The sequence below is a fragment of the Amblyraja radiata genome, chromosome 24, assembly GCF_010909765.2.
Source record: "Amblyraja radiata isolate CabotCenter1 chromosome 24, sAmbRad1.1.pri, whole genome shotgun sequence".
NCBI lineage: Eukaryota > Metazoa > Chordata > Chondrichthyes > Rajiformes > Rajidae > Amblyraja > Amblyraja radiata.
Window position 1 is genome coordinate 37,127,930 of NC_045979.1, and position 21,324 is coordinate 37,149,253.

The 21,324-nt window shown below is 47.8% G+C and overlaps 1 protein-coding gene across 1 annotated transcript; it reads left to right on the plus strand.

The window, feature by feature from the left end:
- The first annotated feature begins 1,264 nt into the window (after window positions 1–1,264).
- On the plus strand, window positions 1,265–14,973 carry LOC116987049 (acidic mammalian chitinase-like). Its single transcript, XM_033042943.1, has 12 exons — window positions 1,265–1,369; window positions 2,531–2,560; window positions 2,655–2,856; window positions 4,460–4,516; window positions 6,329–6,494; window positions 7,425–7,549; window positions 8,442–8,568; window positions 9,256–9,438; window positions 10,132–10,248; window positions 10,615–10,753; window positions 11,213–11,484; window positions 14,870–14,973. Exons 1-11 carry the CDS (start codon window positions 1,345–1,347, stop codon window positions 11,473–11,475), a joined length of 1,434 nt encoding a protein of 477 aa, XP_032898834.1. The 5' UTR covers window positions 1,265–1,344; the 3' UTR covers window positions 11,476–11,484; window positions 14,870–14,973.
- The last annotated feature ends 6,351 nt before the right edge of the window (window positions 14,974–21,324 follow it).

Genomic DNA, 21,324 nt, shown 5'->3' on the forward strand with positions numbered 1-21,324 from the left:
TTGAATAGTGCAGCACAGGTACAGGCCCTTCGGCCCACAATGTCCGTGCTGAACATGATGTTGATCATGATGCCAAGAAGTTAAACTAATCTCTTCAGCCTGCACGTAATCCACTAGTGGGGGAGTCTCGGATAAGAGGTCAAAACCTCAGAATTAAAGGGTGGTCGTTTAAGAAGGAGATGAAGAGGAATTTCTTTAGTAAGAGGGTGGTGAATCTGTGGAATTCATTCCCACGGAAGGCTGTCTGTGGAGGCTAAGTCGACGGATATTTTTAATGCAGAGATGGATAGATTGTTGATTTGTACAGGTGTCAGAGGTTATGGGGAGAATGTAGATTATTATCTGAATGTTGTCAGATTAGGAAAAGGGAAGATGCAATGAGACCTCGGTGTGCTTGTACACCAGTCACTAAAAATAAACATGCGGTACAGCAGGCAGTGAAGAAAGCAAATGGCATGTTGGCCTTCATAGCGAGAGGATTTGTGAAGCGGGACAAGGAGGTCCTACTGCAGTTGTATAGGGCCATGGTAAGACCACACCTGCAGTTTTGGTCTCGTAATTTGAGAAAGGGCATTCTTGCTATTGAGGGAATGCAGCGTAGGTTCACCTGGTTAATTCCTGGGATGGCGAGACTGTCATATGATGAAAGAATGGGTCGACTGGGCTGATATTCACTGGAATTTAGAAGAATGAGAGGGGATCTTACAGAAACATACAAAATTCTTAAGGGATTGGACAGGCAAGATGCAGGAAAAATGTCCTCGATGTTGGGGGAATCCAGAACCACGGGTCACAGTTTAAGAATAAAGGGTAGGTCATTTAGGACTGAAATGAGGAAAAACATTTTCACCCAGAGTTATGAATCTGTGGAATTCTATGCCTCAGAAGGCAGTGGAGGCCAATTCACTGGATGTTTTCAAGAGAGTTAGCTCATAGGGCTAATGGAATCAAGGGATATGGGGAGAAAGGAGGAACAGGGTACTAATTGTGGACGAATAGCTATGATCATAATTGAATGGCGGTGCTGGCTAAATGCCCTACTCCTGCGCCTACTTTCCATGTTTCTACGTTTCTAAGTCATTTCCAATCAAGCTCAGAAACAGTCTTGAGGTGAAAATGAAGGTGAACAATCTGAATGACATTGAACAGGGGACGAGGTATTATTGAAGAGAAAATATTGAAGTCAAGATAAGAACTATTATTTTCCCTTTGTAAATAGCAGGAGGATCATCGTGACTGCCCTTTCTTTCCGATAAAGGGAACGACAAGCAGATTGGATTATTGTTCGTGATAAGCTCATTGTATAAAAGAGGCAGCTCAGGTCTAGTCAGCAACAGTAACAAGATGGCAAAGCTACTTCTTGGAACAGGTAAGAGCCTTTTGTTGTTTCATTCCTTTTGATATTGGAATACTTTTTGAAAGAATCAGGTTTAGACATTAAATGATGAGAACAGGTTAAATTGTTTCTCAAGTTTTATTATAAAGGTGTCTGAAGAAGGGTCTCGACTCTACCCAACCTTTTTCTCCAGAGATGCTGCCTGACCCATTGAGTTACTCCAGCACTTTGTGTCTATCTTTGGTGTAAATCAACTTCTGCAGTTCGTAGTTTCTTAATATTTTGTATTTTCCAACGGACCCGAAACGTCACCCATTCCTTCTCTCCGGAGAAGTTGCCTGACCCGCTGAATTACACCAGCTCTCTGTGAAAATCTTCAGAGACATTTAGAAAATCACGAGGGGCAGAGATTGAAGGATGGTCTCTGCCTTTCTCCAGGGAAGGGGAGTCTAAAACTACAGGACATTGACACTGAACGTGAGAGGGCAAAGAATTAAAGGTGAATCCAGGGGCAACTGGGACAAGCTTAGATGGGGCATCTTGGTCAGCATGGACAAATTGGGCCAAAGGGCCTGTTTCTGCGCTGTGTGACTCTATGACTCTAACCTGTTGCCCAGAGGGTGGTGAGTATATGGAACGATCTGCCAGAGGAGGCAGATGAGGCAAGTATAATAACATTTAAAAGATATTTGGACGAGTACATTTGGGAGGAAACCAGAGCTCCTGGAGAAAACCCACTTGGTCACAGGGGGAGGGAGTTAAGAGTGTTATTGTCATATGTACCAGAAACAGAACAATCAAATTTATACTAGAATTGTAAGCATAACAGGGTTGATGTACAAATTCCACACACGTTCAACACCCATAGTCAAGATCGAACCTGGGGCTCTGGCGCTGTGAGGCAGCAACTCTACCACTGCTCCACCGTGCTACCCACAAGGTAGATCTTCATAGTTTCACAACCACTTACATAACAGTGTCATTGTGTAGAGGCCGTAATACAGCCAAGGTTTCATAATTTCATACGTGATAGGAGCAGAATTAGGCCATTCGGCCCATCAAGTGCACTCTAGCCACACAATCATGGCTGATCTATCTTTCCCTCTCAACCCCATTCTTCTGTCTTCTCCCCATAACCCCTGACTTATTACGGTTTGTCATAATTCTAACACGCTGCTCTGTTTTCTGTTCCAGCGGTGGTCTTACTGGCCTGCCTGCAACTGGGTGAGTCTTTGTGCAATTGCAGCCTTGCTTTGCTTTGCTTTGTGTGAGTGCCACAGAGACATTGTCCTGACCACCCTGTCCCTCCCTTGCCCAGGCTCTGCCTACAGGCTGGTGTGTTACTTCACCAACTGGGCGCAGTACAGACCAGGAGAGGGTAAATACATGGTCCAGAGCGTGGACCCTTGCCTCTGCACGCACATCATCTACGCCTTCGCTGGAATGAAGAGCAATCAGATCGCCACCTACGAATGGAACGACCCAAAACTCTACAAGGAGGTCAACAGCCTGAAGAACAAGTACAGTCGCTGAATAAATACTAACGCCTCTGTCCCACTTTCCCGAGTTACCCACAAATTCTCCCGAGTTTTTCCCGTTGATTCAAACTCGGACAATGTCCGTAGCGAGTCCGTAGAGCCGTAGGTACTCGGGGCATCAGGTAAGTCGGGACGTTTTTTCAGCATGTTGAAAAATGTCCACGAGTAAAAAAAAATAGCCCCGAGTACCTACGGCTGGCATCTCCGAGTTTGAATCAAGGGGAAAACTCGGGAGAATTCGGGAGTAACTCGGGAAAGTGGGACAGGGGCTTAACCTTGTTTCTCAAATGCTGGGCATTGTACGCGATGTTTACATTGTCCAGTTTAGTTCATTGTCAACCTGTACTGATACAGTGAAAAGTTTTTGTTGCTTGCTAACCAGTCACTGTATTGGATATTCCCCAAATCCATATTCCATAACCCATATTCCACAGTTAATTTAGTTTAGTTTATTATTGTCACGTGTACCATGGTACAACAAAAAGCTTTTTGTTGCGTGCTAACTAGTCGGCGGAAAGACTGTACATGGTTACAATCAGGCCGTCCACACTGTACAGACACAGGATCAAGGGTATAATGTTTAGTGCAAGATAAAGTCCAATGACGTCTGATTAAATATAGTCCGAGGGTCTCCAATGAGGTAGATGGGAGGTCAGGACTGCTCTCTAGTTGGTGAGAGGACGGTTCAGTGGGATAAGGCCACTGTATGGGTTATTTAGACTAAGTACCAAGGTGATGCCTAACTTCTCAGAGACAGCTCGGTGGAGACAAATCGGTGGAGAGGAACCCTGCTGATTTGGGACTGATTTAACCATGAAGCGAAGGGACATCCAGTGTTTAATGAACATTCCATTTCAAACTCTTCAAAATGGTCGATCCAAGTGAACAAGTCGTTTGGAAGCGTATGTGGCAAGAATCCACCTGTTGTACGTACCGGGTGGCACAGTGTCGCAGCGGGTAGAGCCACTGCCTCACCGCGCCAGAGACCTGGGTTTGTTCCTGACCTCGTGCACTGTTTGTGTGGAGTTTGCACGTTCGTCATATGACCGTGAGGGTTTTCTCTGGATTACCGGTTTTCTCCCACATTCCAAAGGGTTTCCAGGTTAATTGGCCTCTACAATTTGCCCCAAGTGCATAGGGAGTGGATGAGAAAGTGGGATGAAATAGTACTGGTGTGAATGGGTGATCGATGGTCAGCGGGGTCTTTGACATGACCCTGTTACACATCCATTTGTTGAAGGTTTTCTCATCTCATCCACCTCCCCTGTCTGAAAGGTGACTTGGTTTAGGGGGATATTCAGGAGAAAGCTATTGGACAGGCCAACAGAATCATTGTCATAGATTGAGGAAATAGGCACTTCAGCCCAGTGAGACTGGCCCATTGCTTATGAAGCCTTGTTGCATAAACTTGCACCTCATTTTCTGTGACCCCCTTGAGATCCAGACTGAGGCAAATCCCCTCAACTAAACGTAACACCAAAGGGGCGAAAAAAACAGAAGATCCAGAAGTTCCTGAGAAGTTCTGAAAATGTTTTGTTGTTCTAAACATCATTCTAAAACCACATTTTGTCTATTTTTTTTTAAGGAATTCAAACCTCAAGACTCTGCTGTCCGTTGGAGGCTGGAACTTTGGCACCCAGAAGTAAGATGGAAACGTTTACATTAGCATTAGATTAAAAAAAGTTATTTTCCAATTGACTGTGATATGGAATTAATATTGAAAGACACAACGTGTTGGAGTAACTCCTCAGTAACTCAGCCTGAAGAAGGGGCTTGACCCGAATCGTCACCTATCCATGTTCTCCAGAGATGCTGCCTGACCCGCTGATTTACTCCAGCGCTTTGTGTCTTTTCTTTTTGTAAACCAGCACCTGCAGTTCGATGCGCCCGACGTAAACAGTGGGTGTGTTTGGTAATTTTGCCATAAATGCCATGTGCCGTTTCATGCCTTTTTTTTGATGATTTTACCAAGATGCCTTTTTCACGATCGAGTGGCTAAATCAGCCATTTTTTGCTGTTTTGCTAAAAGGTCATGCTATTTTGTCTAGTTGTACCATGATTACAATGACATTTTCTATATTAACACGTTAATATTAATGTTATTATTCAAGTGTTAACATAGTATAAATTACAAGAAGATTTTCACCACCGGGATGAAACTGGGGGCGCCACTGTCAGTCATTCATTCATTCGTGCCGCTGCCCGCTGGTTCAGTCTTCCCCAACACCTATTCATTGCTTCCAATTTTGCAAACTTCCCACAAGCTACCACTTCCCTTGAGAAAGGTGGTAAGACGTTAGTGAATAACTTGCAGGTTTTCCACAAAGTAACTGAAGATATTCGTAAAGTTCCTGGCGATGTAGGTAAAGACATATAAGGAAATTATGAGAGAGTGATTTTAGCTAACAAAGATCATGAAGAAATACAAAACATAGCTAAAGTTCTCAAAGGTAATTGTAATGCACAAGATATCGACATGAATACAGAGTCTTAGCTTGTTTCTGGTATGCACCAGTGACCTCAGCTGGGGTACAAATAAGTTTTTCACAACTGAAGAATATTCTGTCTGACAGACGGCATAGTTTAACACCAGATAATTTGAAAAATGCTAGTAACCAGGCAACTTTGGTCATTTAATATACTATAACTTAATATTTTCATTTTTAACCATATTTTGGTGGTGGAAATACATGCCTTTTTATGTCAATAAATGCCTTTGTAGTTTTATTATGCCTTTTTGCCTGCCTATTTCAGAGTTTTTTAGTGCCTAAACATCCTGTAATGATATACACAGAGATAAATATCAAGGGGATAATTTTACAGTGAACTGTTTCAGGAGTATTATTAAACAGAGCAGTTTGCAAATTGTACTTTGAACAATATAGGATATTGTTTGCCAAAAAGTAAAATAACATAATTTTCCGAAAGAATCCTTTCAATAGTGTGTGGCACAGCGGTAGAGTTGCTGCCTTATTGCGCTTACAGCACCAGAGACCCAGGTTCGATCCTGACTACGGGTGCTGTCTGTACGGAGTTTGTACGTTCTCCCTGTGACCTCCTGGGTTTTCTCAGAGATCTTCATACAAATTTGTAGGTTAATTGGCTTGTTATAAATGTAAATTGTCCCTTGTGTGTGTGTAGGATAGTGTTAGTGAGCGGACATCGCTGGTCGGTGCAGACTGGGGGGGGCCGAAGGGCATGTTTCCACGCCGTATCTCTGAACTAAACGTCATTTTCAGAAATAATAATTTCACATGAAACTTCGGATAATAGCAGGAGAAAGGAGTAATTTTTTAACCACGAACATTTAATGAAGGCGAAGGTGAATCCGTACATGATAGGATATAACAGCAGATTCACTGCGTCACTGAGTACAGCGGCCGTTACTACAGTTCCTTGTGTCTCCGGCACATTTAATTTCTAACTCCTCTCCCCACATTCATCCCTCCTGCAGATTCACCGCGATGGTCGCCTCATCAGGAACTCGGCAAATCTTCATCAAGTCAGTCATCGCCTTCCTGAGAGGATACGGCTTTGACGGTCTGGACATCGACTGGGAATATCCTGGATCTCGAGGAAGTCCTCCCGTTGACAAGCATCTCTACACTATCCTGGTTCAGGTTCGGTCAAGTACATCTCACTATGAGTTTCTTTAAAATAAATGGGCCAAACGCAGGCCAAACCTATCCTTTATCTCCGCAGATGCTGCCTGACCCGCTGAGTTCTCCAGCACTCTGTGAAACGAAACGTCACCTATCCATGTTCTCCACAGATGCTGCCTGACCCGCTGTGTTACTCCAGCACTCTGTGAAACGTCACCTATCCATGTTCTCCACAGATGCTGCCTGACCCGCTGAGTTACTCCAGCACTTTGTGGGACTAGTGTAGATGGGACATATTGGTCGGTGTGGGCAGGTTGGGCTCCACGCAGCATAACTCTATGACTTGAAAATGTATCCAATAAATGTAACCTTATTGTCAAGATCACCAAGGACAGATTTTCACAAAGGATTTTAAGAATTCAGAATTTAAGAATTTAATAAAGTTTAATAAAGTTTGAACCAAGCACCATTTTGAGTGGGGATTAAAAGGTTTCTTCCCCACTCTTGGCTGACACGGTGGCGCAGCGGTAGAGTTGCTGCCCCACAGCGCCAGAGGCGCGTGATCGATCTGACCATGGATGCTGTCTGTACGGAGTTTGTACGTTCTCCCTGTGACCTCAGGTGCTCTTGATTCCTCCCACACTCCAAATATGTGTGGGTTTGTAGGTTAATTGGCTTCAGTAAATTGTCCCAAGTATGTAGGATATAACTAGAGTGAAAGGGTAATCGCTGATCAGCATGGACTCGATGGGCCGATGGGCCTGTTTCCAAGCTGCATCTCTAAACCAAACTGAACTAAAATTGAAATTGACACAAAGTGTTGGAGTGACTCAGCGGGTCAGGCAGCATCTCTGAGGAAAAAGGATAGGCGATGTTTCTGGTCAGGACCCTTCCTAAGACTAGACTTGACCTTTTGCTAAAGGAGCCCTCGATCTCTCTGACCCACAGGAGCTGATGGCTGCCTTCGAGGCCGAAGGGAAAAGCGCAGGAAAGCCACGACTGCTGCTCTCGGCTTCCGTTGCTGGTGGGAAGAGCAACATCGATACTGGCTACGAGGTTCCTCAGCTCAGCAAGTGAGTGTCCTTCCACATGCAAAGAAACCCAACTTTTCCTGTGGGCGTTTAGCGAGTTTGACGTCGTATTTGAACTAGTTTTTCATGGCTCCGCAATTTCAATGGAGGGAGCTTCCAGCACGGTGATTGAGATCCATCCACAACCCTAAAGCATTCAATGCCTTCATCAGTCGGGGTATTGAGTGTGAGAGTCAGGAAGCCAACTTGCAGCTCTGTAGGTCTTTAGCCAGGAGGCATTTAGAGCATTGCGTGCAGGTCTGGTCGTCTCCATTACAGGAAGCATGTGGAGGCTTTAGAGACGGTTCAGAGGAGAGTTACCAGAGTGCTGCCTGGATTAGAGGGGATTAGCTACAGGGAGAGGCTCGACAAACTTGCATTGTTTCCTCTGGAACGTCAGAGGTTGAGGAGAGACTTGATAGAAATTTATAAAATCACTAGAGGCATAGATAGTGTAGACAGTCAGAACCTGCTGAGGTGGTGGTTGAAACAGATATCTTAGTGGCATTTAAAAGACCTTTAAATAGGCACATGATCATGCCAGGCATGGAGGGATGTTGGTGATGTGCAGGTAGATAAGTGATGGACTTGGCATCATGTTCAAGTTTAAAGGAGATGTGCATGTTTTTTTTACAGAGATAGTGGTGGGTGCCTGGAACGTGCTGCCAGGGGTGGTGGTGGAGGCAGATGCGATAGTGGTGTTTAAGTGGCTTGTAGATATACAAGGAATGGAGGGATATGGATCACGTGTAGACAGAGGAGATGAGTTTATCTTGCCGTCATGTTTGGCACGGACATTGTGGGCAGAAGGGCCTGTTCCTGTGTTGTACTGTTCTGCATTCTGATGTTAATTTGGTGCATGGAGTATCAGGGTGACTCGTCTCCTCTCTTGCAGGGTAATTGACTTCTTCAACGTGATGACCTACGATTTCTATGGTCCCTGGAGCCACGTTACTGGAGAGAACAGCCCCCTCTATCCCCTGCCTAATGACAAGGATTACACCAACATCTACTTCAATGTGGTAAGTGCTCAAGAAAAATAAATCCTGCTCAACTTTTTCAATTCCTCTCTCGAATTAATAAACCCATTTTGCCAAGTCCATATAAGTGTTCCATACACCATGGAGAGCAGACTGTGGAGTTGCATCACAACTAGGTTTGGGAACAGCTCTGAGCCCAAGACCACAAGAAATTGCAGAGAGTTGTGGATGGAGCCCAGTCCATCACACAGACCACACTCCCCACCATTAACTCCATCTACACTTCACGCTTCCTCAGAAAAGCAGCCAACAGAACAAAGACTTGTCCCACCCCAGTCATTTCTCCTTCACCCTGGTCCTGTCTAGCAAAGGTGCAGAAGCTTGAAAGCGCGCACCACCAGACTCAGTAACAGCTCCTTCCCCTCTGCTATCAGGCTTCTGAATGGTCCTTCCATAAGCTAGGGTACTGTCCGATTCACCTCTACCCCATTGCGGACATTGGACTTTGTCTCTGGAACTGATGCGCTACGATGCTGAGAACTATATTCTTCACTCTGTATCTTCCCCTTTGTTCCACCTATTGTACCCGAGTTCGATTTGATTGTATTTATGTACGGTATTATCTGATTTGTTTGGAGACTTTTCACTGTGCCTCGGTACACGTGACAATAATAAACCTAAACGTAAACATGAGCCTAAAGTCCTTTGATACCAACTGTGTCTCTGCAGGAATACGCCATGAACTACTGGAAGGGCAAGGGGGCTCCATTGGAGAAGTTGAATGTGGGCTTCCCCACCTACGGACACACATTCAGACTGACCTCGTCCAGCACGGCCGTGGGTGCCCCAGCAGGAGGCGCTGGTCCAGCTGGCAAATACACCCGCACAGCCGGCTTCCTGGCCTACTATGAGGTACTGTACCTACCGACCAATCCAACCGCATGGCTCTTTACTCAATGTTATCTTCCAATCCAATACTGAATAACCACACACAACATAGATGGACACAAGGTGCTGGAACCTGAGGAAGGATCTCCACCCGAAACATCGCACACCCACATTCTCCATTCCCCTCCTCTCAAGAGATCCCCATTTCCCTTCTATCCTCCCCTTCCTCTTTGCCCTCCCCACTATCTCCTTCTCTCCACATCCCTCCCTCCGGCTTTATATCTCTCTCCTCCACTTTCTGGACATATCGCTCTTTCCTCTCTTTATATATCTTTCTCCTCTTTCTTTTTTTCTCTTTCATGTATTTCTCCTCAACATCTCTCTCTACTCTTTCTTCCTCTTTGCACATCTCTCTTCCCCTCTCCTCTCAGTATCTGACACTATTTTGTCTCCTGTTCCCCTCCAGCCTTTGTCACTATCTCCACCCACCACCTTTGGAGTCAAATGGTTACCTCTCAGATTTAATAGACAATAGGTGCAGGAGTAGGCCATTCGGCCCTTCAAGCCAGCACCATTCCTATTAAACCTTTCTCCCTCACCTTATGTCCTCTGGTTCTCGATTCGCCGACTCTGCGTTTGTGTTTACCTGATCGGTTCCTCTCATGATTTTTTTCCACCTCGACAAGATTGGTCCCTAACATCTCCGTCTCTGGACAGATCTGCGGGTTCCTGAACGGTGCCACCAGCGAATGGAACGCCCCACAAGACACCCCGTACGCCTTCAAGACTGGAATATGGATCGGCTATGACAACGTCAAGAGCTTCGGAGACAAGGTACATCTGACCATCGAAGTTCCACCCTTTCCACGTGAACCATCGTGGTCTCGTTTATCTCAATATCTACTGCAGTTTCCAACAGTGAGCTCCAGAATTATGCTTCAAAATCCTTAGAATCTTTTGTCGTTACATTGTGCATAAAATTTCCAGCTCACCATAAATTCATGGTGTTCATGTGTCATGGGTTATGGGGAGAAGGCAGGAGAATGGGGTTAGGATTCACATCGGGGAAACTTGGAATTTCTGTTTTTATTTCCCAAACCGTGCTGTGATGAATCCCGATAGAAAGCTTTCTACAGCGCATTGTAGACGCCATTATTGACTGAGGGGTGCTGGTGTAAAGTTGTGAACCGTGTCTTCCAGGTTGAGTGGCTGAAGAAGAACAACTTTGGAGGAGCTATGGTCTGGGATCTGGCTCTGGATGACTTCTCTGGTGCCTTCTGTCACCAGGGACCCTACCCCCTCATCAACAGTCTGCACTCTGGCCTTGGCATCTCTGGAGGTAATGGGGATGTGCGGGACAAGTCCTTCACACAGAGGGTGGTGGGTGCCTGGAACACGCTACCAGGGGTGGTGGTGGAGGCAGATAGTGGTGGGACTAGGTATGATAGCTACGTTTTCCCACACAGAGGGTGGTGGGTATAGGGAACAAGCAACTGAGTTACTCCAGCACATTGTGTCTCTTTTTATAGACCAGCATCTGGGGTAGATGGGAGGTCAGGACCGCTCAGGAGTTGGTGAGAGGGGGGGTTCAGTGGCATAATCCCATTGACTGGGATATTCACACTTTGTAGACCTGCATCCACAGTTCCTTGTTATTATGGGGAGAAGGCAGGAGAATGGGGTTGAGAGGGAGGGATAGATCAACCATGATTGAATAGTGGAGTAAACCCAATGGGCTAAATCGCCTAATTCTCCTATGAATTTAGGAGAACTTATAACAAACTGTGTTTCTTTGCAGCTTGCGTCCCATCCAAGACCACATTGAAGCCGGCGGTCCCACCTACTGATGCTCCTAGTGGTGGTGGAGGTGGTGGCAGCAGCGGTGGTGGAGGCAGTGGCGGTGGAGGCAGTGGCTTCTGTAAGGGCAAAGCGAACGGTACCTTCCCCGATCCCAAGGACAAGAACAAGTTCTACCAGTGCGCCAATGGTCGGACCTACCTGAAGAGCTGTGCCACTGGATTAGTCTTCGATTTATCCTGTAAATGTTGCAACTGGCCTTAATGGCAGAAGGTGAGTGCCTGCCGACCTCACACTCTATACTAGGCATCGGGTCATACAGTTCAGAACCAGCCCTTCAGCCCAACAAGTCCATACTGACCCTACTTGACCCTAATGCTCGTAGGGTAAGAAACACAAGAGTAGTATGTGACTGGCCGTCCTAAACATTCATTGGTCATAGTATTTTCACCTCTAGTCTTTAGAGATACAGCGCGAAAACAGGCCCTTCGCCCCATCGAGTCCACGCCGACGAGCGATCACCCTGTACACTAGCACTATCCTACACACTGGGGAAAGTTTACAATTTACAGAAGCCAATTAACCGACAAACCTGTACGATTTTGGAATGTGGGAGGAAACCGGAGCACCCGGAGAAAACCCGCGCAGTCACAGCGAGAACGTGCAAACTCTATACCGACAGCACCTCTGGGGTCAGTATTCTCTGGGGTGGAACCCTCTCCAAGACAGACGTGAAGCTCACCGTTTGACCAGTTTTTACAAAATGTTAAATGGTCAGCTCGACATAGATCACAAGACCTACACCAAACCCAAACCAATTAGGAGCAGACGAGGGCATTCGATCCAATTTGTGATCCCAGCTACAAAGACAGATGTGTTGGTACAGCAATTCGTTCTTCCCCCACACAATTAAATCATGGAATAATCTCCACCCTACTATAGTTACCCAACCAGATGCAACTACATTTAAAGTAGCTCTTTCTTCCCAATAACCCTTTCTGGCTTAAGTCCTCCCTCCCCAACCTCCAGTTTAAATTCCATTTGGAATATTTTGGAGGACCAAGAAACCAAGAAACCCGAGGTCAGGATGGAACCCGGGTCTTTGGCGCTGTAATGTAAGCGGTATGTCTACCACCGCACCACCGTGCCACCTCGTCTCTGGGTGAAGATTGTGGTGGTGGGGGTGGGCAAGGGAACCAACAGGCCAGGAAACAGGCGACCATCCCAGTAAATGCTCCAGAGAATGTAGCTGTGCAGCGGGTAGAGCAGCTGCCTCACAGCTCCAGGGTCACGGGTTCAATCCTGACTGCTGGAGCTGTCTGTGTGTGTAGTTAGGAAAAATGTAGGTGCGGGAGTAGGCTATCCGACCCACACACACACACTCACGCTCACCCACTGACACACACGCTCACCCACACACTCACACACACACACTCACACACACACACACACACACCCTCTCACACACACACACACACACACTCACACACACACACCCTCACACACACACACACACCCTCACACACACCCTCACACACACACACACACACCCACACACACACCCTCACACACACACACCCTCACACTCACTCACACACACACACACACCCTCACACACCCCCCCCTCACACACACACACACCCTCACACACACACACTCCCTCACACACACACACACCCTCACACACACCCTCACACACCCACACACACACACAGCCACACACCCACACACCCACCCACATACCCTCACACACACACACCCTCACACACACCCTCACACCCACACACACCCTCACCCTCACACCCACACCCACACACACCCTCACACACACCCTCACACACACACCCTCACACCCACACACACACACACACACTCCCCCACACACACACACACCATCACCACACCAAAACCCCTTTCCCACACCCACACACCCACACCCTCACCCTCACACCCACACTCACACACACACCCTCACACACACCCTCACACCCACACACCCACACACACACGCCCACACACACACCCACACAACAACCCAACCCAGCACCCACACACACACCCACACACACCCAACCACCACGAGGCCGGGATGGCCACCACCAGGAGCAGCAACAACACCCACCGCCTCCCCGGCCAAACCCAGGCCCGGAGTCGGACACCGAACCCGACTCTCCCCGGTCGGGCGGGGCCGGGACAGAGTCGCTGGCGTCGACCCTCACCCCCCCCCCCCCCCCCCCCCGGCCACAGATCTATGCTGCTGCCGCCGACGCCTGTCTCTATCTACGGGCCACCGCCGACCCGACCCTCGCCTCGCCTCGTCCCCCCACCGGTCACCGGGCCGGAGCCGACACTCACCTCACCAGAGGCCCAGGCGCAGCACGAGGCCCACAACCAACCGCCACGTGGCGGGCAGCACGTGGTCTGTCCCTGCTGGGTCCTAGTGCCCCCCCCCTCCTCCTCCCCCCCACAGGGAACACCCATCAGTAGTGATGACTCTGCTGGGTCCTAGTGCCCCTCTCCCTCTTACTTCCTCCTTCCTCCTTCCTCCTTCCTCCTTCCTCCTTCCCTCTATAGGGAAGATCCATCAGTAGTGATGACTCTGCTGGGTCCTAGTGCCCCTCTCCCTCTTCCTTCCTCCTTCCTGCTTCCTCCTTCCTCCTTCCTCCTTCCCTCTATAGGGATGATCCATCAGTAGTGATGACTGCTGGGTCCTAGTGCCCCCAACCCCTCTATAGGGAAGATCTATCAGTAGTGATGTCTCTGCTGGGTCCTAGTGCCCCCCCTCCTCCTCTCACCCCACCCACACTCCTATAGGAAAGACCCATCAGTAGTGATGGCTCTGCTGGGTCCTAATGCACCACCCTATAGGGAAGACAAATCAGTAGTGATTGAAAACCCATCAGTAGTGAAGGGTCTTCCCCTTCCCCCTCTTTTAATCAGGTTACCCCGACCTCACACCCGCTCGTTAAAATTCCCCATTATTTTGGTGTTTTGTATACAGGGGTGCCCTCCGGCAGCACTGCACCCCTGGCCCTAAGAGCTATATCCAACTCTCTCTTGAAAGCATCCGGTGAATTGGCCTCCACTGCCTTCTGTGGCAGGGAATTCCACAGATTCACAACTCTCTGGGTGACGGAGTTTGCACGTTCACCCCATGACCGCGTGGGTTTTTCTCCAGGAGCTCCGGTTTCCTCCCACATCCCAAAGTCGCGCAGGGTTTGTAGGTTGACAGGCCCTCTGTAAATTGCTCCTCGTGTGTAGGTGAGGGTTGGAATCTGGGGAGAACTGATGGGAATGTTGGGGAAAATGAGTGAGGGTCAGGTCTGCACTGAACGGGGTGTCTCCCTGCTGTGTAGACCCATCACACTTTGGACTATCTCTGATCGGACTTTACTGGACTTTACCTCGCACTGAACGTTAACCCCTCCATCCTGTATCTGTACACTGTAGGCGGCTCGACTGTAATCATGTGTAGTCTTTCCACTGACAGGACAGCACGCACACAAAAAAAAAATTTCACTGCACCTCGGTACACGTGACAATAATAAACTAAACTAAAAACTTTAAAAATAAAGACGTACTTTAGATATTGTTTTTGATGTGATGTGTAGACATCCTTCCTAGTTGTGAGAAATCTAAGATGATCTTTCTGTTGCAGATTGCGCTGGACAAACAACTGGGAACTTCCACCACCGATCGATTGTCCATCACAAAGATAATTGTTGCTGTTAAAACAATAAAATAAAGTCATAATTTCAAGCACATAACAGCGTACTTTGTGTCTGTTTATGTGCATCAGTTCCAGGAGCAGAATTAGGCCATTTGCCCCATCAAGTCTACTCTGCCGTTCAATCATGGCTGATCTGTCTCTCCCTCTCAACCCCATTCTCCTGCCTTCTCCCCATAACCTCTGACACCCGTACTAATCAAGAATCTGTCAATCTCCACTTTAAAAATACCCACCGTCTGATTAAGGAAATTCCTCCTCATCTCCTTCCTAACGGTACTTCCTTTTATTCTGCCCTCTGGTCCTGGACTCCGTAAATAATGGAAACATCCTCTCCATATCCACGCTGTCCAGGCCTTTCACTATTCGGTAAGTTTCAATGAGGTCCTCCTCTCATCCTTCAAAATTCCCCTCATCCTGATAAACAGTTTATCAATTAAAGTCAGCAATTTCAGTTGCTATGAATTGACTTGAATAAATGTTATTAGCCAAGTATGTATACATACAAGAATTTGCCTTGTTGCTTTGCTCACAAGTTACAACACGATATACAGTTAACAATTAAGAATGAAACGTTACAATTTAGCCAGGTGAAGAATGACATAAAATACCAGCGCATAAGGAGGCTACAGACTTCTGGTTGTTGAGTAGAGGTACTGCTCGTGGAAAAAAAGCTGTTTTTATGTCTGGTTGTGGAGGCTTTGACAGTCCAGAGTCGCCTTCCAGAGGGAAGGAACACATCAGTATGAATGTCACAATCACGTATAGTTATTACCTTTCAAGCTTTGGACCATCTTGTTTTCAGAGAGACACAGACCCTTTGTGTCCATGCCATCCATCAGCCATCCATTTACACTAATCCTACACTAATCTAATCCAACGTTATTCTCTCTATATGGTTTTCAATTTCTCCCAGATTCCACCATTCACCTGCGGACAGGTTAAACTAATCTCCTCTGCCTGCACGTGATTCGTATCCCTCCATTCCCTACATATCCATGTTCCAATATAAAAGCCTCTTAAACACCACTATCGTATCTGCCTCCACCACCACCTCTGGCTGCGCGTTCCAGGCACCCACCACCCTCTGTGTGGAAAAAAACTTGCCCAGCACATCTCATTTAAACTTTGCCCCTCTAACCTTAAAGCTGTGCCCTCTAGTTCTTTACATTCCCACCCTGGGAAAATAGTTCTGATGATCTACTCCAACTGTCTGTCTGACGTCCTCTAGTAATTGGTATTTCTCTTCTGGTGAAAAGGGTCTGGCCCTTGTCACGGGGAGAGCGTGCAAACACTGTATAGGCAGCACCCATAGTCAGGATCGAACCCGGGTCTCTGGCGCTGTGAAGCAGCAACTCTACAGCTATGCTACCACTGTGTCACCCCAATACAAACTGGTATCAAGCAAACATTGTCATTCACAGTGGTGCCCAGACTTGTCTCTGTGTGGTTGCTAGTCAGCCACCGTTAATTACTAACGAGATTGTGGTCATCAAAGATGTCCCAACAGTTGACAACGTGTCCCACACATCCTCGTTGTGGTTCCAGCGTGTCACAGAAACTTAGAAACATAGAAAATTGGTGGAGAAGTAGGCCATTTGGCCCTTCGAGCCAGCACCGCCATCCAATATGATCATGGCTGATCATCCAAAATCAGTACCCCATTCCTGCTTTTTGCTCATATCCCTTGATTCCGTTAGCACTAAGAGCTAAATCTAACTCTCTCTTGAAAACATCCAGTGAATTGGCCTCCACTGCCTTCTGTGGCAGAGAATTCCACAGATTCACAACTCTCTGGGTGATTTTTTTCCCCCTCATCTCAGTCCTAAATGGCCAAACCCCTTATTCTTAAACTGTGACCCTGGTTCTGAACTCCTTTGATGAAGTGCCACACGTGAGGCTGCTAAGGAAGACGAGTGCCCACGGTATTAAAGGGATACAAAAATAGGTGGAAGGGCAGAGTCTCTACAGGAGGACTTGGACAGGTTGGGAGAGTGAGCAGAGAGAGGGGGACCTCACTGAAACATACAGAATAGTGAAAGTCTTGGATAGAGTGGATGTGGAGAGGATGTATCCACTGGTGGGAAAGTCTAGGACTAGAGGTCACAGCCTCAGAATTAAAGGACGTTCTTTTAGGAAGGAGATGATGCTGTGATAGGGTGAATGCATGGTCAAGGGACAGTAGTAATAGGCAGGTCAGGGGCAGGTCAACACAACCACCCCATAATGTCTGTCATTATAAACGTGACACACTTAGGTCAACACCAAATTTAGGAACAGCATTTTATTTTGTAGTCACTGAAATCATCATGCTCCTGTCCCTTGGAAGGGCTTGTGTTGAATCAGTGGGAGGTTTCACTGCACTGCCAGCTTGGTGTTTAGTTTACACGGCACGTTATTAACCAGCCAAGCGCAGGAATATTTCCCAGCATCTTCCTCTTCCAGCCCCATCAGGACCAACGAGGCGTCCCGTGTCTCAACCACGTTTGTTTTCATGAACTTCCTGCGTCCGGGTGACCCTGGATATTGCGCACCGTTCCTCTCAGTAAACACAGCGATCGTATCTTTTCCTTTCGTCCACAGCACCACAAATTTATCGGCTCCACCGTCTTCTTTGGGCATTTTGCAGGATAGCTGAGCAGAACCACCCTTACTGGCCGTCACCTCTGTCCATCTCATCTCATCCGGAGCGAGGTTAACAGCGCAATGTGGAGTTGGATTTTCGTTGACTTGCCGAGGAGCCCGTGCGTTCCACCCGGGCAAATTTGCTTCCTCTCCCCATTCTCTGGAGATCGGACCTGTTCCAGTTCCGGAGACTTGCCACACCATCTCCACAAGGACCATGAATCCTATCCATCTCTGCAGTCCCATGGTCCTGTGGGTGAAAGAATGGGTCACCTTATTGCAACTCAGTAGGATTCATGATGACATTCCCTGAACCTGCCCAGAGTTGGGGAATCGAGAACCAGAGGACATCGGTTTAAGGCGAGGGGGGGAAAGATTTAATGGGAAACTGAGGGGTGACTTTTTTACACAAAGGGTAGAGGGTGTTTGGAACGAGCTGCCGGAAGAGGTAGTTGAGGCAGGTACTATCACAATGATTAAGAAACAGTTAGACAGGTACATTGATAGGACAGGATTAGAGGGGTAAGGGTCAAACGCAGGCAGGTGGGTCTAGTTTTAATGGGACACGTTGGTGGGCGCGGGTAAGTTGGGCCGAAGGTCTCGCTGTGACTCTATGACTCCATCACTTGTCCCACCCCAGTCAATCCTCCTTCTCCCTGGTCCTGTCTAGCAGAAGGTACAGAAGCTTAAAAGCGCGCACCACCAGACTCAGGAACAGTTTCTTCCCCTCTGCTATCAGGCTTCTGAACTGGGGGAACAGTGAACAGAGACAATCCCACCCCCATCACTCACAGACACTTGAAGGATCCACAGGGGTGGTTACCAGCTCCGGAGTCTCCACACAGGGTGACGGGGTCGGTCTTGTTCACATCTCCTGCCATCGCTCGCTCCTTTTATACCGACTCCCGGCTTCTCCTGACCCTCATTGTCAGCCCTCACGTACATTCAACCAATCACTGCCTCCCACGGAGCATTGGCCGGAGTCAGCCGCGACCTCTCCACCCTCTGCCAAATGTGTCGTTGCATCAGCCGTTAACGTTTAACAAGAACAACGTCATCCCAGCTGCCAGCGGCCAACCAGGCGCCCCACACATCCTGCTTGTGTCTCCACCACGTCTCGCTCTGGCCACCCACCCGCTCCACTGTGATTGAGAAGACGATGTAACATAGAACATTGAATAGTGCAGCACAGGTACAGGCCCTTCGGCCCACAATGTCCGTGCTGAACATGATGTTGATCATGATGCCAAGAAGTTAAACTAATCTCTTCAGCCTGCACGTAATCTACTAGTGGGGGAGTCTCGGACAAGAGGTCAAAACCTCAGAATTAAAGGGTGGTCGTTTAAGAAGGAGATGAAGAGGAATTTCTTTAGTAAGAGGGTGGTGAATCTGTGGAATTCATTCCCACGGAAGGCTGTCTGTGGAGGCCAAGTCGACGGATATTTTTAATGCAGAGATGGATAGATTGTTGATTTGTACAGGTGTCAGAGGTTATGGGGAGAATGTAGATTATTATCTGAATGTTGTCAGATTAGGAAAAGGGAAGATGCAATGAGACCTCGGTGTGCTTGTACACCAGTCACTAAAAATAAACATGCAGGTACAGCAGGCAGTGAAGAAAGCAAATGGCATGTTTGCCTTCATAGCGAGGGGATTTGTGAAGCGGGACAAGGAGGTCCTACTGCAGTTGTATAGGGCCATGGTAAGACCACACCTGCAGTTTTGGTCTCGTAATTTGAGAAAGGGCATTCTTGCTATTGAGGGAATGCAGCGTAGGTTCACCTGGTTAATTCCTGGGATGGCGAGACTGTCATATGATGAAAGAATGGGTCGACTGGGCTGATATTCACTGGAATTTAGAAGAATGAGAGGGGATCTTACAGAAACATACAAAATTCTTAAGGGATTGGACAGGCAAGATGCAGGAAAAATGTCCCCGATGTTGGGGGAATCCAGAACCACGGGTCACAGTTTAAGAATAAAGGGTGGGTCATTTAGGACTGAAATGAGGAAAAAAATTTTCACCCAGAGTTATGAATCTGTGGAATTCTATGCCTCAGAAGGCAGTGGAGGCCAATTCACTGGATGTTTTCAAGAGAGTTAGCTCATAGGGCTAATGGAATCAAGGGATATGGGGAGAAAGGAGGAACAGGGTACTAATTGTGGACGAATAGCTATGATCATAATTGAATAATATTAATAATAATACATTTTATTTATGGGCGCCTTTCAAGAGTCTCAAGGACACCTTACAAAAATTGAGCATGTATAGGAAAAACATGTAAGGGGAATGAAATAAATAGTAGAGACACAAAGTAAAGACAGAATTCAATACAAAACACAGCATGAGGCAATTAATGCACAGATGAAAAGGGACGGGGACGTGGGGCTAAGGATAGGCAGAGGTGAAGAGATGGGTCTTGAGGCGGGACTGGAAGATGGGGAGGGACACGGAATTGCGGATCAGTTGGGGGAGGGAGTTCCAGAGCCTGGGAGCTGCCCTGGAGAAGGCTCTGTCCCCAAAACTGCGGAGGTTGGACTTGTGGATGGAGAGGAGACCGGCTGATGTGGATCTGAGGGACCGTGAGGGTTGGTAGGGGGAGAGGAGGTCAATGAGATATGTGGGGGCCAGATGGTGGAGGGCTTTGTAGGTGAGGACCAGGATTTTGTAGGTGATCCGGTTGGAGATGGGAAGCCAGTGAAGTTTTTTGAGGACTGGAGTGATGTGATGCCAGGATTTGGTGTGGGTGATGAGTCGGGCGGCTGCGTTCTGGACCAGTTGGAGTCGGTTGATGTAGGTGGAGCTGATGCCAAGGAGAAGTGAGTTGCAATAGTCCAGTCGGGAGGAGATGAAGGCATGGATGAGTCTTTCAGCAGCAGGCGGTGTGAGAGAGGGTCTGAGTTTGGCGATGTTGCGGAGATGAAAGAAGGAGGTTTTAATGACATGGCGGATGTGAGGCTCAAGGGAGAGGGTGGAATCAAAGATCACGCCAAGGTTGCGGGCCTGGGGAGATGGGGAGACAGTGGTGCCGTCGATGGTGAGAGTGGGGTTATTGATTTTGCTGAGTGTGGCTTTGGAGCCTATGAGGAGGAATTCTGTCTTATCACTGTTGAGTTTGAGGAAATTATGTTGCATCCAGGTTTTTATAGCTGACAAACAGGAGTTGATATGGGAGAGGGGGGGGTTGTGGGGGGATTTGGTGCCAAGGTAAATCTGGGTGTCATCAGCGTAACAGTGGAAGTCCAGATTGAAGTGGCGGAGTATCTGACCAAGGGGGAGGATGTAGATGATGAAGAGGAGGGGGCCGAGTACGGAGCCTTGGGGAACGCCTTGAGTGACTGCGGCTGTAGCAGAGGTGTGGTTGTGGAGAGAGATGAAGTGGGATCTGTTGGAAAGGTAGGAACGGAGCCAGCTGAGTGCAGAGCCTTCAATGCCGAGGTCCTTGAGTCTAGTGAGCAGGATGTTATGGTTCACTGTATCGAAGGCTGCGCTCAGGTCGAGGAGGATGAGGATGTTGAGGGAACCAGTGTCAGCAGAGGTGAGGAGGTCGTTGAGGACTTTGAGGAGAGCAGTTTCTGTGCTATGGAGGGGGCGAAAGCCAGATTGGAGGGGTTCAAGTAGGTTATACGCAAGGAGGTGGGAATGAAGTTGCGACGCAACGATACGCTCCAGGGTTTTTGAAAGAAAGGGGAGGTTTGAGATTGGGCGGTAGTTAATGAGAGAGGAGGGATCAAGACCAGGTTTCTTTAAGATTGGTGTA

What these genes read in the sequence shown, in the direction of transcription:
- LOC116987049 (XM_033042943.1), top strand. Translation starts at nt 1,345, where the DNA reads ATGGCAAAGCTACTTCTTGGAACAG. An exon ending in TCTACACTATCCTGGTTCAG is followed by an intron (nt 6,495 to 7,424) that starts GTTCGGTCAAGT and finishes TCTGACCCACAG; the next exon opens with GAGCTGATGGCTGCCTTCGA. An exon ending in GAGGTTCCTCAGCTCAGCAA is followed by an intron (nt 7,550 to 8,441) that starts GTGAGTGTCCTT and finishes CCTCTCTTGCAG; the next exon opens with GGTAATTGACTTCTTCAACG.